Source organism: Colossoma macropomum, unplaced genomic scaffold (assembly GCF_904425465.1).
Source record: "Colossoma macropomum unplaced genomic scaffold, Colossoma_macropomum, whole genome shotgun sequence".
Taxonomy (NCBI): Eukaryota; Metazoa; Chordata; class Actinopteri; order Characiformes; family Serrasalmidae; genus Colossoma; species Colossoma macropomum.
Window position 1 is genome coordinate 12,096,034 of NW_023494798.1, and position 19,807 is coordinate 12,115,840.

Consider the following 19,807-nt stretch of genomic DNA (forward strand, 5'->3'; position numbering starts at 1 on the left):
CTGCTTGTCAGCGCTGTTCTCCTCAACCCTCCCCCACATCTCACACTGCTATCTCTCTACACCTCTGCCTGCTTTCTTCTCTCTTTCCTTTTGTCTCCTTGCTCTTTCTCCCTATCCCCTTCTCTCTCTCTCTTTCTCTTTCTCTCTCTCTCCCCAAGCTGGTCAGTTGTGGGATCTGGTGGTTCATTATTTAGAACTTGGGCTTGGCGAGTCGACAGAGCCTTTTTTACATAATTCATTCTGAAATGTGATTAAAGACAATACGCACAGCGGAGCGGAGCGGCCTCCTGAGACACACACACACACACGCACACACACACACACACACACACACACACACACACACACACACACACACACAGGCAGTGAGATGTGACAGCCGAGGTCCAGTTATGAAACATGGCATGTACATACAGTATACACATCCACACAGAGAGAAAGTTAGGGCGAGAGAGAGAGAGAGAGAGAGAGAGAGAGAGAGAGAGAGAGAGAGAGGGAGAGGTAGAGTTGGGAGAAAGTCAGAGTGACATAGAAACAGAGAGAGAGGTAGAAAGAGAGAGAGGGGGAGAAAGAGTCAGAGAAGGAGAGAAAGAGAACGAGAATGGAAAAGGTAAAGACAGAAAGATAGAATGACAGAGAGGAGAGGGAGTGGTTAGACAGAGGAATAGAGAGTGAGAAAGGTAGAGAGAGGCAAGAAAGAGAAAAAAGAAAGGTAGAGAGAGAGGCAGAGAAAGACAGAGAATGGTACAAAGAGAAAGAGAGAAGGAGACAGGAAGAGGTGGAAAAGAGAGTGGGGGAGAAAAGAGGCAGAAAAGAGAGAGGGAAGAAGAGAGAATAGGGTGAAAGGTAGAGAGAAACACACAGACTTGGAGCAGAAAGAAGCAGGGAGAGAGACAGAAAAGGAGAAAGACAAAGGAGAGAAGAAAGAGAGAGAAAAAGGAAAAGAGGAAAAAAAGAGAGTCAGAGAGAGAGAGGTAAAGAGAGATACAGAGAGAGGTAGAAAAGGAGAGAGATATACTGCTCTTTAAAAGTAGACAGGAGAATTATTCTGCAACATCTCACAGCTTCCTCTGTTTTCCTCCCTCAGGCTCTCTCTTATTTATCTTCTCGCTAATTCCCTTTCTGCCTGTTAACTCCTTTCCTCTCGCTCATCCTACATCTCTTCTTCCCTCTTCCTGCTGTAGGTGAGAAACACTGTGAGCTGCACTGTCACTCTGCTGTACTGCATGGTCACTGTGAGCCCTGGTCACCTGGTGTTATCAGAGTCAATGGTGTGGAACAGCTTTTCCAGCTCCTCCTCGTTCAGTGTTCCATCGGAGAAGAACGCCTGGAACTCATCCAGGGAAAGCTTTCCATCATCTGTAAGGAGAGAGAGACAGAGAGAGAGATTTCAGCAGCATGCCTCGTAATATTCCATGAAAATTGAAGCAATTTTCATGTTATACGTAGGGGAGGGCAATAGGACGATATTATTACTGATAAATTAGGTCACGGTACACTGTTCTGAGTATGTCATGGGTATAGTTAGTATGTGTAGAACAGTGTACAACAGTTTCATCTTTAAAATAAAACTGAAAACATCAGAAAAACAAAACAGAGCAATATATCATTATATATGCCCAACCTTAGGCCTGCTCCACACATACCACCTGTGCATGACATGAGCACCATGTAAGAGCAAAAGCCCAAAAGCGCTCTAGAAGTGGCACAGAATCTAGGCATCAAGGCTATTGTTTGAATGCTGCATATACAAAACAATGAAAATGGAACAGAAAACCAAACAATATCTTCAAAAAAAACCCAGAAATGTATACTCAGTACTAGCTGCATACACACTGTCTGATTTTTACCACACTTGAAACGATTGCCCAATTAGAAGTCAGAGAGCTGCAGAGAGAAAACAAATGTACGGTGCTCATTTATGAATTATAATAATCAAAGTAACTGAACCATGTAATATATATACATTTGGAAAAAGCATGTCTGTAGAAGTTGCAAACGCCTGGCTAGTAATCAGTTTAGATATTTAGCATTTTCCCAGTCATCAGAATTGGCAACTCCCCAATTAAAAGTTTGTATGTGACTTATGCACATCTCTCATAAAACCACACCTGGAGGTGAAGCTGCTGGCTTAGCCACAGTCTTACTGGATTGGTTAAAATAAGTATGCCGGGTTCAACCATTCAAAACTTCTGCAGCCTTCCTCAATGTCCTGCCTATGCTATGGAAAAACTGCACCATGAGTTGAGTAAAACAAAGATTATTTTCTTGCCACCTCTGCATGAGAGAGGAGGATGACTAGCTACACACAAATTACAAAAAACAAACAAACAAAGGAAAACAGCTGTGCTTATACTTTATAATTACAGTGGATTCACAAATGTAGCCAAACAAATGTGACTCATGCACGCAGTTCAAAACATGTCTAAAGCAGACTTGCACATCGGCCCTATATAGGATAATGTAGGATACATCCAGAAATATACTTTGCTAATGTTCAAATGTGCAATACAGACACCATATGTTGCTTTTTGAGACACATAATGTTGGTGCTATTAATAAATTGCATAAGCAGTACGCATGAAAAAATCTCATAAACATGTTTCTATCTGTAAATTGTACAGATAATAAGCACATGGCTGACACATATAAGAAAGAAACATAAAGATAGACAGTAAGAGACGTCTTAAATCTGCCATCATGCCGCTGAACTGGGCAAAACAAAAGGTTGCGGAGAGAAATTTGCGCAGTAGTGAAACCAGTAGTGTGTGCAGTAATGAGACCAGCAATGTGTGCAGTACTGAAACCAGTCATGTGTGCAGTTATGAAACCAGTGAGTACTGTGCAGGAAGGATGAGGATGGATAGAAATACTCAATCAATTTCTTGGTTTCCTAAATGATGCAACTGTCTAAGCATTAAACCTGTGATTGGGATTTCAAGAAAGCATAAATTCCTCTCTCTGGGTGGTGGGATGGCCCTCTCTCTCCCCCAACACTCAGTCTATGCCATTTAACACTTGTGTCTGTTAGCTGTAATAGAATTGGCAGTTAGCATTCTCCTCCAAGCATAATGATGTCTTGTGTCTCGGGGGAAACGGGTGCTAGCCTTCATCCTCCCAGATTGGTGAAAACTGCAAATGTACACTGCATCTCCAGAACACACTCATTCACACCTGTACACGGCGCAGACATGACTGCGTGTGTAGGCTAAAGAACTTTCACTAGGTACGTCGTTTACTAAATTCATTACTCTAGCCATTTTGTAAATAGCGAGACCTCATGTAACTTACAGGCCTCTCTCTGCAAACTGTCACAAACTGACAGGATTCTTGAAGGAGATTAAATGCAATGTGTCATCTTGGCAGCAACGTAGGCTACCACAAAAGCCACTGATTTTAGGAAGCAAGTCAAGGGGATGTGAAAGAAAGAGAGGGAGCAAGAGAGATTGTCTCTCAGTTTTCATGCAGGGCTGGGTGACACGGGGGAAAGCAGGCATTAATTAGGCAGTGTGACCCACTTTGTGGTTCCGTTTTCCTCTAAGGAGTGCCTCACACTGGAAACACAGCCACTGCCTATCCACAATCCCCCTCCACTCTCACTACTGTAGCAACCTGACACAAATAATCCTTTACTCTGTATGGATGCTGGATGGTGCTGTGTGAATAGGAGGACATGGAGTTGTTCTGTTTAAATCTTTAATAGTCCTTGTTAGTGCTAGCCCACATTGCTGCCTTTACCTGGACAGATGAAGGCTAGAAGAATGGATAGTCTCTGGAACTTAGACCAACTGCTGTAACCTAGTTTGGTGAGCTTCAGCTAATTCCAGTCTGAACACTGTGAGTAACTGGCGAGGGTGCTGTAGGTTACCTGTTCCAGTTGGAATGTCAGTGGATGACTGTCCCAAAGCTGTTTTAATGAGCTGTCCTTCAGTGCACAGAGAGATAAAAGTGTCATTGCCTATAAGAACGATATCTGATTCCAGTCCTTGAGGGCCAGAGTCCAGGACAGTTTTGCTGATTTCACCTACTAAACCTGGTACGTTCTGCTGTTGTCAATTTTGTTAGTTACAGTATATTTTAGCTAAGTGGCTGGCTTGTTTATATGGATTATTATGAGCTCATGAGCTTTGATGATTGCCAGTAATTGTTCAATCATTTCTGAAATATGCTTTTGCTCACATCCACTGCAATGAATACAACAATTGTTGAATTTTGAAACATACAGTACTGTGAAAAAGTCAGAGACCACCTTTCATTTATTTGATTTCCAGTCAAAACAGCAATTAAGTGAAATGTTTTTGCATCAGGAAAATAAATGAAAAAAGGTTTCCAAAGCTGGAGCTAAAAAAAGACAGAGAAAATGTGACTCCTAAAACTTGTAGACCTTCAAATCTGTCACCATCTGATAAACAGAACTTTAGGCTTTCATCTTTGAGAGACAGGAGAACATCAAGCTCCACTCTTGCTTCAGATCTGAAAATATCGACAAGCTTTTCTTTCCATCCTTCCACTGAAAGAGGACAAATCAACACCAAATCAAACAAAGAAGCTGTCAAGTTATCAGAAAAATGGGCTGGCCTCAACATCTGTGAATGTGTTTTACTTGGATTTAAATGCAACCACCCTTTAGGAGAGAACTTTGGAGGTGTGGAAAATTCCTGCTGATTTCCTGCCGAAAAACTTAAAGCAAGTCTCCCAAAAAGAATGGAAGCTTTACTAAAGAAAATGGATGTACATAATAAATATTGAAAAAGATGTCATGTTTATTTGTTGAGGCCTGTTGTGAACTTTCCTGTTAAATAGATGTTTTCTGCTCTTTTGATGGTGGTGAAAAATGCTTAAAAAACTTAATGGCCATTTGACTGGAAATTAAATAAGGGTGGGCTCTAGCTTATGCACAGTACCACATAGTGATGTGAGGTTAATAAACTGAATCAGGGATGTTTGTGCAGGAAAACTGTACTGGACTAAGAGCCTCCAGGGCAGCAGCTGAACCGCCGTTGCTTATAAATTTGACCAGTCATCTCACCTTAATGGATGTCCTGATTACAGTGGATTCTAAAAGTGTAAAGTGTGTGTGTGGTCAATGTGTTGTGTCTGGAGTGGATGTAGACACAGCCACAAACTCTTTGGTGCAGTTTCTGTCTGCTGTGTGTGTGTGTAGGCAGTGGACTACAGGGACTACAAACCAGCACAGACTTCACTTCTTCCTACAAAGGGGAGCAATTAGCACTTTTCACTGTCTGCTGCAGTCTTTCCTCTCAGAGACTTCTAGCGCAAGTAACACTCTGAGTGTTTCCTTTCTCATCTCTCTCATCTTCAACTCATCATATTTTCAGGGGTAAGGGAGGAGAAGTGTGGTGGCTGGTTGCTATGACGACCAAGCGAAAGGAGCTGACCTTCTTTAGAATGTCTCAATCTTCTGCTCTAGCACTCTTTCCACTTCTCTGTACCTGTTTTTAGTTCCCATCTGCTTCTCCTTCCTACTTCATTCCTTATTTTCATCATTTCAGCTGAGCAAATATACTTTTCTAGAAGGGAGACCTTTGCTTCAGTAACATGTGCTGGCAGTAAGGCTGCAAAATACATTGTTTATAAATGGATATTGTGATATTGGCTGTGATATCACTGTGTTTTTTACTGTGTGCTGTGACCAATCACAATTCCAGATTAGTGAGTATTTTTTTAGTGAGTGGGTGTTTTGAAGAATCAAGATATTCATGTAATCCAACAAAAATAAACACACAGTATCAGCGAGGTCTGTAATCTAGCTGAGTGTTTAGCTTGATGATAGGTGGGAAGGTAAAACATGGTATTATGGCTAACGTTATTTTTCCCTGCCCACTAGTGCATGGTGACATGATTAAAAATCAGAAGTCGTTCAGAAGCGGGCAAAAGCCATCACATTTTGATTAGATTATGGGACATTATGGGAATTATGTCTTTTAAAAGATATGATATGATGAATCTATGACCAACAACATGAACTAACAAAGTAAAGTAGTTCATTTTGATTTGATCTGACTTTTATACATCACAGGGCATATCAATCACAATATGTAGAAAAGAAAAAAGAGAATCACAACACTAGTGTTCTGTTGTGGTAAGCATTCGTAGTATTTAGTAGACAGACAGACAGACAGCTTGCTTTAATAATCCCCATCAGGGAAACTCATATACCACTATATACAATAAAGAGTATACAAAACATACAGATCATTATGAGGTCATACATCACGTGCTGCTGATGGTGCCACATTCACATAACACTGTTAGAAAAAGAGAAAAAATGTCCATCCCTGAATTGTAGCTGATTTTACCAGACTTTTATAATATCCATTAACACAGAGCTGCTGTCATTAGGGAAAAAATGCATTTCTAAAAGAGGGGGTAATTAGCCTTCATTGCTGACTAATGATGATGGCTGTAGGGAGCCTGGTGGAGTAAAGCTCTACAGTTACTGTCTTAACCAGTCGATATCTGTGTCTGACACACACACACACGCACACACACACACACACACACACAAACACACACACACACACACACAGACTGGCCAGGCCTTCAGACAGTGGCTTAAGCAGTAATGAAGAAGCAATCTGATACTGCATGTACACACATGCATATACACACACACATCAGCAAGCCAGCGGTACACACCCTCCTGTGGTCAGTCCCAAAGCCTCAGCTCTGTATGTATTGATAGATGAAGGAGCAAAATGGCTTTCACAGGCCTGTCCCCTCCACCCCTGCTGCATTCATCAGCACTGTAAAACTAGCCTCACGTACCCTGTCTGCAGGGGTGGCTCATCCATTTAAGCAACTAAGCACTGCTTAATGATAAAATTGGGAGAAAAAATAGTTTATGGTAAAACTCAATAATATTATTTCTCTGTATTTTTCCACATTTAATGTGCCAAAATACCCCCATACCTGCTTTGAATTAAACAAAAGTTCCACCAACTTTTCAACATTTCTGCATAATGAAATGGCTAAGATATTTAATGTGACCATAGCTCATATTTATAGGTAGCTCCATATATAAAACTCTAGGTAGGATGTTTTGATAGATTGAAGCTCTTATTAAAAAAAAACAAAACAAAACACTACCAGCATTAAAACTACGAAGCTGAACATACGCCTATATCTGGCTGAGAATACAGTTTTAAATTCTGATATACTGTTTCAAATGTTCTTTTTTCACTATATTAAAAACATTACACCCTTAATTTCTACACCCCTAATGTTTACTGAATGTACTGGCTGATTACCTGACTGACTGCCAGCCTAGCCACCTCTTCATCTGTTTGGTGCCATGCTCTTTACTCTGAACCCTGGGGGGCCACAGTGATGTACTGTTTTCCCTATTACAACCCACCTGATTCATCTCATGAATGGGTCGGTAATCAACTTGTGAATGGGAGCAGGTGTTGGAGCGAGAAAAACACTTGCTGTGGCTCTCAGTGATGAGAGATTGTCTTTGCATTTTGCCACTCTTCTTCTTGCAGTACACGCAGCTGTCCCATCCCTCTACACACAAAGCCTCTCTGACTGTTTCAGATCACAACTAAGCAGTGCCATGGGCTGTAAGTGACTTGGAGTCCAGGGCAAAGGAGGGTGGCAACTGCCATAACCTAGCATCATGACAAAGTGGAGAAATATGAGTGTCTGAGGTTAGCAGTTAGCAGAGTTAGTAGTTTATTAGGTACTAACTATAGCAACTGTGGCTGTTGCAGACCAGATATTATTTAGGCGGTCTTTGCCACTACCAACACCAGGCGCAACCACACCAACATGGTAGTGAAATGTTAATGTGTGTTGCACTGATTTTTACAGATGTTAATATCATTGCTGGGTCCACTAACCAAAAAGACAGTGGACATTAGCATGAAATATGCCACAAATAAATACGGTACAAAACAAATACGAGCATAAATATGGTACAAAACTCGCTAATATTATCCTGTTTAGCTGAATGGTCGAGTCTGGGATGTTCCCACACCCTCATCTCCTGCTGTACCACACAGTCTAATGTAACATTAGTCCAATTTGTTGTCAAGGGAGTGGACATCTACATATTACACTTACAGGAGCTTTTATAACATCCTATTCTAAACCCACAGGCATTATGGAGGGGAATTTTTGCCCATTCATCCAGAAGAGCATTTGTGAGGTCAGACACTGATGTTGGACGAGAGGGCCTGGCTCGCAATCTCCAATCTAGCTCATCCCAGAGGTGTTCGATGGGGTTGAGGTCAGGGCTCTGTGTGGGCCAGTCAAGTTCTTCCACACCAAACTCACCCAGCTATGCCTTTATGGACCTTGCTTTGTGCACTGGGGCTCAGTCATGCTGGAACAGAAAAGGGCATTCCCCAAACTGTTCCCATAAAGTTGTAAGCATACAATTGTCCAAAATGTCTTGGTCTGCTAAAGCATTAAGATTTCCCTTCACTGGAACTAGGGGACCTAGGCCATGCACTGATAAATAACCCCATAGCATTATCCCTCCTCCATCAAAATGTACAGTTCGCCACACCCAGGCCAGTTCATCAGACTGTCAGATTTAGAAGTGTAATTTGTCACTTTACAGAATATGTTTCCACTGCTCCAGAGTCCAGTGGAGGCCTGCTTTACACCCCCCACCCCCCACCCCCCAACCCCCACCCCCTTTATGAACTATGTGCCTCACTTTGTGGCTCATTTGCTGTGGTTCCTAAATGCTTCCCCTTTTCAATAATACTCCACACAGTTGATTGTGGAACATCTAGGATGGAAGAAATTTTGCGAACTAATCTGTTGCAACGATGGCATCTTATTATAGTACCACGCTCAAATTCAGTGAGCTCTTTAGAATGACCCATTCTTTCACAAATGTGCGTAAAGGCAGACTGCATTGATGCTAGGTGCTTGATTTTATACACCTGTGGCAATGAGATTGAATGAAACACCTGAATTCAATGATTCAGAGGTGTGTCCCAAAGCTATTTGTCCATATTTTGTCCATTGCTCCATTGTTTCTTCCTGTGGTAATCAATACAACTAGTACAAAACAGTAACAGTAAGTGTAATGCTGGAAAAGAGGAGGAAGAGAATGAAATTCCATCAAACTAGGCACTAGGAAATTCAGTTGCATTACATGGTTAACATTAACTAGTGATAATACCAAAGTTAAAAATGACACACCCTGTCACAGCTAATCAGCTTTGCCTTCTTGACATGTTTATCATGCGCTGTAGATGTGAAATTACTCTGCCGTATGCCAGGTTTTTGAGAATTCCTGGGTCCAGGGAAGATGCAATTGAAATTGGATGCAATGTAGTTCGATGTTGGATATTAGGATTCATAGTGAATGCAGTGGTGTAAAGATTTTGTGAGGGTTCCATATATTTGCAAAGTGGTTAACACTCTGTTCTAAGTTTGTGTCTGAGTAGCTCGTCACTTGAAAAAATGCTGCATCAAACTTCACATGCTGGGGAGGAACATGTGTGCAGACTTTTCCTTCCTAGAAGATTAAATACAGTAAAAATACATAAAAAACAAGGACAGCTAATTGCACAGCATTGAAACTCACTTGAAAGAAATGGAAATGCATCTACCTAAATGAAATCTCTACTGAAGACTTTACCAAATAAACTGTCAGCTTAAGCTTTCGTGTTCTACATTAAATGAGTCAAATATTTCTGTATTTCTAGTAGATGCTGTAACAGCATGCTGCTCCCTGCGGTAATCAACGCAGCTAGTACAAAAACAACACGTGCACACACAGACCCCATATCACATATAATCCCCATGTCTAAACATAAGCTCCTAATAATGGCAGCATAGTGTCGTGAATGCAAACAAAATATATTCCTTCTCCCAAAAGCATGTGCAGGATTTCTAGAGACATATGAGACAAGTAATAAAAATCAAACAGTGAGTTAAAGGTCCCAGCTGCTCTTGCTGGACCAGAAGCGCAAGAGCCACGCGAGAGAGAAGTTTCTGATTAAACGCAAGACTGCATCAGCAACCCCGGCAGAGTCAATTAATGCACGTTATAACCAATCTGATTAAATTAAAGTTCACTCAAATGATTCAGCACGCCCAGCTGGGGCTTTACCGTCCCACAGGAATCCTGAGGGGGATGAGCGAGTCAGCAGCAGTGCGGGAGATTCAGTCTGTTTGAGAGTTTTAATGTTACTCAAGAAGCACTAACAAAAAGATTGCTTTTGCTCTTGTGTACCTCCAAAACAGTATATTTTTACACTTCCATAAAAAATGACTTCATACTAATGTGTATGTTACTTCCACCTGAATAACATTTATTATTATATCAATAGAGCTGCACACAAAAGTAAGTAAGCTGTAAGACAAAATTGTGGACATGATGTACATCACAATTTTAAATGAAGGTGAAGGAAAAATGTTCTTTATTTTATGTTAATGTAACAAGTAGGGCTGCAACAATTTCAACATTATCAATAATGTTAACGGTAAAAAATCATCAAAAATTCCAATGGCAATTTTTCGTTTACATTTTTAAAGTGACGTCCAATTTAAAGTGAATTAACAGCTTAGCCAGAGGAGGGCAGCAGTTCACTTATAGTGTCGTACCTGTGTGAGCAGATAGCGAAAGAAAAAGAACAAAAATTAAAAGTTAACGAATCCAATATTAGACAACAAAAATAAAGAGTACAAAGCGTTTTTCTGCCTTTTTTCACCTTAAATAAACACTTCACACTGTTAAAGCTCTCCTCTCCTCATCTATTTTTGGTTGTAACACTGTCACCATGCCAACGTTTCCATGGCTTCATGTCATTGACGGGCGTGTACCACTGTGAGGTGCAGAACGACAGATTTTCAATGCAAACATATGAACGAAGCATAAGTGATTTATCAGAATGAGCTATGTTACCCTTGAACATTTGGCAGCTTGTCCTGTCACAATGTTACATAAATTAGCAAATTAGCTAGCTAACTATATAAAACTGGGATAACACTGATGATCTCCACTCAGAAGACTAGGGTTCGATTTCCCCACTCACTACACTTTACCAACAAGAATCCTTGGGTAAGATTCCTAAAGCTACATTCAGCTACATCTATAACATGATTGTGTTGATAAGAGCATCACCCAGATGTTGGAATGTAATGTAGCATTGTACTGTGTAAAGATGGAGAAAAGCCTGTTAAGATCACAGCCACCATTAATGCCGCTCATTCACTGAACAGAGCAAGTAGTGTGTGTGCTTGAATCATCTACACTGCTCTTTTGAAATTTTGCATTCTTGCAGTCAAGGACGAGGAGCCTGCCAAATGGCCAGTGCACATCCAGTCCATCTACTCCCAACAGAATACCAATATCCCACCTTTAATGTGTACTGCAGTGTCCTGCATATAAACTGAGATAAATGGAGCCTACTAATTCTTCGTAGTGAAGATTAATGGGGGTGATGGTCAGCGAAAATGTGAAAGGTCAGTAAATACTACAGCTTGTCTACAATCAAATTTAATTGCTTCTTTTTAGAAGAGATAATCAACATCCAATTGGATTTGTCCTATTGGAAATGACTAGGAGGCGTCCTTTGAGACCAAAATAATAGATTTGTTTGCTTTAAGCAACAAAAAAAGATTTGTTTGTTTTACGCAAAAGAAGAGAAGAAAAGAGAGGAGAAGAGAAAAGAACAGAAGAGAAGAGGATTTACTGCCGTCTGCTCTCAATAATTCCCCTCCCCTCATGCTGTGGTCATAAAGCAACTCCATAATTTTCAATAAGGATTAAAAATTCTCAATTAATTTTCACTCTTTATGGTGTGTTGGATTGAAGGTGAAAATCCATTCTGTGCAATGGGTGTAGAAAGTGTTTCTCGGTACATATTTAAAAACCCATTGTGGAACACTTTCTGTGGTGTGCTAGCAATAAAAGGACTCACTTAAGCTTTTCTTTCATGTTGCGGCCAAACCTCCCATCAGGCCCCGGCCAGGTGTGGAGAAAGCAAAGAGTAATTGACCGAGGCTTCTGGAAGAAAATGAGGAGAATGTCTAGATGAGGGCCAGCTAGCTCTCAGAGGAGAACTAGAGGTAGATGAAAGAGATGGGCGAGGGACGTGACCCCAGATTGGATTTTCATTTGATTAAAGCCTTCGGCCATCTGGAGACTTCTCCACAAGCTTATGGAGATGCTGATGGTGCCATAGCAACACCAGGAGCCAATGCTCTAATGGGTAAGAAAAGTCTTTAGATGCTGTAACCAGGAGTAACTAGGTAAGTGAGGTTGGGAGCGAACCGGCATTATAGAGAGATTAAACCTAGTTTTGGACTAAAAAAAAATGAAGAAGGTGCAAAAGTGGGTCTTTGCAATGATGCCATAGAAGAACCACCGTTCAGTGAAGAACCATTTTTGTAAATGAGATGTGCGAGTGAACCCTCATATAATGTAAAGGTTCTACACCATTCTGTATCATTTCCTTCATCCAAGCCAAGAACCATTTGGAAACCTTTAGTTTGAGAGCGTAGTTTATATCTGTAATCATGATCCTTTGAAAAATTGCTTTCACTTCTGGACGAGACATGATATGTTCCAGAGACTGCCCTTTTAAGCTTGACTGCCTCTGAAGATTTCTATCCACTATGCTCTCTAAAGAAATCTGAGAATGTTCCGGAAAAAGAGACAGTCATTAACAGCGGTTTTCAGTGAGTCTTGAGAGACAGACAGCTTTATACTGCTCATCCCCATAGTGCACTGCTGTTCCTCACGACAGACCACTTTCCTCCGAGTCCAGTTATTGACTGCAGTTGGTTTATGGGTGGAAAGCTGCTGCTGCAGCACTAAGCTCAGCGCTCGCTGTCCTTGTGCATTGCGTGTAGTTGTCACAGTCATTAGCTGGACATAACCGCATGCAGGGGGTTTTCTCTGAAGGACATCTCAGGCTGCAGGCTGCGATTCTGCGGAGAAAAACTTCACATGCCTGATCAAACAGTCGTAACTCCAGTTTGGACAAGAGGCTTCCCTGAAAGAGGGCTAAGTGAAGGGAGGGGAATATTGGTCTCTTGCTCCATTAAGGGTGCAGTAGCTAAGCTCACAGAGGTGCACAAAGAAGTGGGTGATATGGCAAAAAAAAACAATTAAAATCACGACACTTGAAAACATGCTCACAATACACAATATATCATTATACATAATTTTACAAACATGTAGAAGCATACAGAACACTCCACCAAAACAGGAGTTCCTGCTTTATAAACAGGCTATGCAACTTTTCAACTGAGCCTTTGAACAAGAACACATAGTGTCACTGATTCAAAGCACTAACAGCTATTTTAGTGGGATTGTGAAGAATCTTCAGCCTGATAAACATGTTCATGAGGTGCCTCACAGCTCAGAAAGAAACCATTCTAACCAATCAACATTGACCTCTTTTACCTTCTTAACTTAACATGCCTGCTCACATTAAGCATGATTCATGCTATAAAGTCATTTAAAAACAAAATATGTTTCTCTTATCATCTTCCACCAAAATTTAATGACTTTTGCAATAAATATTATAAACGAGGAGAGAGAATGAATGACAAAGCCCGTTGCTGGCCGATAGGCTTGCTGATTCTTGGCACAAGCGAGAAAAGCTCCCTCTCATGGAGTAAAGTTGCCAGATTTGTGTTTTTCCCACCAAATTGGGCTTGTTGGAAAACACAGTCGTGGGTGAAAATTTTAACGTTGCCGCGTGTGATTTTTTGGGGCTTTCAAAATGTATCACGGATGCCAAAAAGACTGAATGCTGACAGTAGTGAAACGAAAATGAATTGTCTAATGAATATAAACTGATCCTGGTTTGAATAGCTGGAAACCTAACAGACTGGCAGACAGGCAAGTACAGTAGACTACAGCTGAGAGAGAGAGTGAGAGAGTGAGTGGCGCGTTTAATGTCACGGTACCATTCACATTCTGATGATTTGAAGTCGCATCCAGCGCCAAAATAGATCTCAGAAAACATTAATTTTCAAATGAGAATAATGCAATGAGATTGAGAGACAGAGAGAGAGAGAGAGAGAGAGAGAGAGAGAGCAGTGTATTTTGACTTCTTCACACAAACAGTGCAGTATATTTCCAGTGGGAAACTGTGTATGTGGCTGAATCCTAAATGGCTCTTTGTTAGACATATTGTGCACTGTGTGGGTGCAGGATATATTATTTAAAGACCTACGCTGTGCATTACATAGGGAGCAGGGAGCCACTGGAGATTCAGTGTAGGTACTGGATGGTAACTGTTAATACTGGGCTTCCTCCAGAAGAAATGAGGAAATAACACACTGAGATAATACACTGACACACATACATTCACAATGGAGTGTTTATTTGTGTATTTTTATTTATTTTTTTCTCAAACAAATAAATACTTACTGCCATTTACACAGGCTTTCCTTTCACAGCCTGTTTCTTTTGCAATTGAATAATTTAAAAATTGGGCTTGTTTTAGCTTCTGGTGGGTAGGTTTTAAGCTCACTTTGGGCTGGATATTTTTGCTGGACCTGATAACGTCATGGAGATGTGTGCACACAACAAACTATTTATGTGATTTTGGTCACATTTTTACAGTGATTTCAGATACGCTTTTGAAACAACAATTTGACTTTTAGTTTCAGTTTTGTAGGTTTCTCTCCCTTCAAAGAAATAGGAGCCTGGGCTTGTATGAGTGGAGATAGCTGCCTGGCGGTGTTGCCAAGATGGCTGTCAAGTGACTCCCCTATAAAAACTTTGCTTTTGCCTGCATCTAAAATGTCTCCTGATTAAATCAAATGAACCAATAATAAATTACTGAATTGAATAAAAATGTAATAAAATTAAGCAATATTTATTTTTTACCACTCCCACCACCCCGACCTATCAAGCAAAACTGCAATGTAGAATTAAATTTTTGCCAGAATTATTGGAATTTATTGCAATATTATTGTCCGCCACCAGGTGCACACACAGATGCACCCCCACCTGCGACATACAAACACACACACACACACACACACACAAACCCACACACACAAGCAACCTATATAAGGCTGCTAATTAATTGACATCTAAATGTCATTTGGCCAGAGACCCCAGAGAGCAGCAGCTTAAAGCAGCATTTCCACAGAGTCAGCAAGGATAACCCCGACCTAACCAGCTCTTATTAAGGAGAGCAGAGAAAGGCCACATATTCATACACACACACACACACACACACACACACACGTTACAAGGATAACAGCCAGCACACAAAGAAGCATAACAGTGTATGTTCACTGCTTTTTCATATCAGCTCTGTCAATCTCTGTCTAGCAAATGTTTCCCACCTACTTTAGAAATAACCTGCTGAAGGTGTACTAATAACAGGCTGCTGTAGATATGATACATAAAGGAAAATGAAATAGACAGACTGTATATTTTTCCCTTCATGTCTTGCATTATTCTAGACACTTGACATTTGCTTCACTCATAAAGTAGACTGTGATAACCTATTGAATATGAAAGAAAAGTAAGATATGGCAACTCAAAAGTGAAATCAGTCATTATAACGATGTCCAGCAGCGATTGATGTCACAGACATGATTACTAGAGGATTAAAAAAGATCACATTTCAGCAAAAAAGGTCTCCAGTGTTGGATGGAGTGTTGTCTTGGGTTGCTATTACTTTTATTATACCTATGCCTTAGGGAAGGGAATAAAAAATCACTACAATACTGTAATATTTTGAATAAAAAAAGTGTCAGTGTTCTATTACTTAATTATAAATATTTGTAATGTATATTAAGCCCATTGGTAGACTAATATGACACTATACTTTGTTTTTTAAACCAAAAGATGGCACTGAAAAGTCTTTTTTATCTTTGTAGCAATATCAGGGCTTCAGTCAGTAGCTGTATTGGTTAGAAGGGCCAGATAGTGGACAACACTGCCACAGTTTTATTCCCCATCTGGGCATGAACAGCACTCTTAAAGCAAGAATTTGGGCAAAAGCCACTCTTAATAAGAGCATTTGATAAATGTATAAACGTTGGAGGCAGTTTTTTGAATGTTGTTTGGCATACTTTACAATTCTATCGTGCTTCAATAACAAAGCAGAGACTTTTTATTCATACTTGTCACATTTTTTTCAGAAGTTTTTGTATGTTACTTTCTCTGCTTTATAGCTGTATTGTGTTTCAATAACAAAAGACTAAAGTAAGATGAAAACACCTTTAATAAACTCTTTCTTTCCTTTTGCAATCATAATTTGCAATACAATATTGTGTCATATCGCATTACTTAGCAGATATTAATAAAATCATTAAAAATGCACTGTGGCTCATGAATCCTGGCGATATTTTAAAATGGGGTCTGCGGTGATTCCCACCACTACATTGCAGTGTTTTGTACTCTCACTTTGGATCTCTCTTCCTGTCTTTTTGCAGAGGAGGGGCCATGAGGTCACTCTTCACTCTGCACACAGTGTGCCTATGTGATATTGAGTTGTTTGTTCGGTTCATTATTGTGCAGGTCTGTAGGGCCAGCTGTGAGCACACAGCGGTTTGAGCAGAAAGGTCAGCTCAATGTCAGCTCAACGCCTTTATTTCCCTTATTTCCCACTGAGGCTACATGTCAACTGGGAGGTGGTTTATGCTGTTTGGAGTTCAACTTCAAAAGTTTTGAGTTGTGGGACCACACAGAAGTATGTTTGGATCATTTCCCAATGTGTACCATATCTAACAGGACAATATTCATTCAGAGAATCAAATTTACACAATTCTCCAAACATACAGTCGATCAAGTTTGCTTCTTTATGTATTTACTAGAGATATGAGGTTAAAGTAGCTTAGTAGTAATGGAAGCTTGTGTACACCCTCTTACAGGTCTGTGCTTAAAGATGATTAACAGAGTTACCGTGGTAACAGTCCATGAGAGATGCTAAAAACTCATTTCCTGCCAGTTCATTTATTAATATCTGGAGAGCAAACCACAGCAAGACTATATTTTACCATACTAAACTATACTGTACAAGCACTGCTACATGTTAATATAACTGAATTTTAAACATGTTGGGTGACATGATATCCTACATGCACCCCTTAAATAGTCAGGGCCTGCCAGCAAGCCCAAAGTTTTATTACTAATTTTCATAACCTAAGAATAGCTCAACCAGTTTGCATTGCAGTGCCTGTAGTTGGTGAATAATAAGCCTTCGTATGTAATAATTAACCTTTTAAGAGGTTAATACCTCATTTCTTGCACTTAGCATAGATGAGGTGGTTTGACACATGCAGCTGTTGAGCAGCACTGGTTGAACAACCTAGGTGGGGGCAGGGCGCTGTAGAAAGCAGCACCAGGTTTCAGATATCAGACAAAACAGCTTCTGGTCTCACTGTCATGGTTGAGCTCTCACATAAATGGACATCAAGTGAAATAGCTTGGGACAAAAAGGCAACACACTAAGCAGCCACAGATGTTTGAATGACATTCACAATTGTGTCTTTATTACTACTCTAATTTTTAATTGTTTAAGTTTTGTTGCCGAATTAAAGATCACAATATAGTACAACCACAATTTTTCTGAACTGCACTAGTTTTATTATTATAGTGACTGGCTTATTATCATGTCCCCTCTGGTGCTTGGTATTGCTGGCCTATTGATTACCTGTTCTGCCTTTTTCATCCTGTCTTCTTTTTTCCACCTTTTTCTTTTTATTGTTTTTCTTCACGTTCCCTCAGTTTGCTCAAACAGTTTACAAAGTCTCTGGCTTTCTTTCCTTCTTTTTAACTTAATTTACAGGTTTTTGACCTTCTAGTCTTGAAGTTGCACTAAGATGTTTTGTTAAAATTGAAAGAAGTAGCATAACTAAGTCAGGAGCTGCGAGTCGCCTTGTAAAGCCTAAAGGAATAGGCGTCAGGTCAGATTTTGTCTTTTCAAGTTTTTCGGACCACGTCACTTCATCGACGTCACTGGCACAGACTCAAAAAGAAGATCCGGAACGATGTTCAGGTCTCAAATGCAAAATCAACATCATACTGATGAAGATGTGTTGACAATATTTCACTTACATCCTCGGGAGACACGTCCTTCACCAAGTTTTGACTAAGATCTCTTTGAATACTCTTTTGGTGTGCTCTCGATCAAACTTCAGTACAAGAATACAGTAAAACAGCATGTGACAAAGTTTCACTTAAGGTTTACTAATGTGTTCGCTGCACTGCATAGTATATCATGTATATGATATTGGCTCAGTTTGAGCTCAGACTCCCCACTCGTACTGCAGAGACCCACCAGAAAATGCAGAGCGATGCTTTCTCAGGCACATCACGTGAGAATACAGCCCCCCTTCAGCTTCTGTTGCGATATACCACATTGTGCCAAAGGCTCTAACGCCAGTATCTTAGCACATAATCCTAACGCTCAAGACAAAAGCCTGCTCAGGAACCAGACCGAGGAGAACTAGCATCATCAGAAGGACAGAATGTGTGAGAACTGTTTCATTGCTGTATGAGCAAAGGAGTCAAGAGATACAAAAAGACTCAAAAACACTCACATTAACCTACCTTAGGTAAATTAAATTAAAGGGAAACATTCAGCACAAGATTAGAGAGACTGTGGTGAAGAAAAAAGTTTGAGTAAGAAGCAGCAAAAGAGAAACGAATCCCCATGGTCTGTTCATATTACACCCTGCACCACTACTTGCAGACAGAGAGAGAATGGCGCCAAAGGGCCAAATAACACGAGGCTTTGAATTTCTGCTCTGAAAGCCCAGAACCTTGCAGCTGCTGCACGGCAAATGTCATCTTGGAGAAACTTTAAAAAGAAACGAACAAATTCTGGCAGAGAGAATATTTGAACAGGAAAAGGGGAAAGAAATGATAAATATTTTTTACAGTCCCTCTTTTTTATTAAACAGACGAGGGCTACTAGGATACTGCTTTGAAACTCATTTTGAGTGTTGCTATAGCTGCAAAAGAGGAAGATCATCAGTTTTGTGTGCATTAAAGAAAGGATGGAGAGGAGAAAGTCAGTGGGAAAGTCACATGGCTGCCAAATCATAATTTTTCATAATGTCACTGTCGTAAGGAAACCTTGCATCTTTCAGAAACTTGTAAGATTTGCTCTTCTGAAGTTCTGTTGTTCCATTAGTTATGGAATTTTTACACAGTAAAGAGAACCTGGCGGTTCTGAACGAAACCAAGAAAAATGACTTTTACAGGATGTGCTTGCCGTGATGCCTTACAGTAACACACACAGAGGCTAGAGTTAAATTTCAGGACACCAGTGGCTTGATTTTTGGCCACATTAGGTGGAAAAGCAGATCTGCTCACAATGCAATCTAAGTTAGATGTCAGTCCAGCTACAAAACCTAATGTTCTCATCAGTTCACTCTAGTGCCTAAACATGTTACCAGCATTGCATCTTTCCCAAACAGCTGTCTCTATCTCGAGGGTAATCTGAACCAATCAAACCCTATGTATATAAGTGATTTGATGAATAAAAAGAAGTTTAAGCTTAATAAGAAATGCTAATATATGGAAATGTTAGGATTCCTGGACAGACGGTTATCCAGGAAATCCTAGGCAGGTGGCAACTCTACACTCTCAGCAAAAAACTGTACTGAACTGTCACTGCAGCAGTACCCCTCTTGTCACCGGGGTGGTACCCTCAAAGATACGTCTTTACAAATTTTTAATCAGGGAACATAATTGAACCATAATCAATTGCAATTATAATTTAAGTTGTATTAAATCCATACACCAAATACTACTTAAATAGAAAAATAATAACCGTGTAAACACCTGTATCTGATTACGTTCTCAATCAGAAAGTTCGTGTCATAGCGA

General features: G+C 40.2%; 1 protein-coding gene across 1 annotated transcript in view; it reads right to left on the reverse strand.

Annotated features, from left to right (window-relative positions):
• Nucleotides 1–19,807, reverse strand: part of necab2 (N-terminal EF-hand calcium binding protein 2) — a 135,842-nt gene that overhangs the window by 85,648 nt on the left and 30,387 nt on the right. The window contains exon 3 of the mRNA XM_036585522.1: nt 1,251–1,359. Coding sequence (XP_036441415.1) covers nt 1,251–1,359 — 109 coding nt within the window. The remainder of the gene's footprint in view (nt 1–1,250; nt 1,360–19,807) is intronic.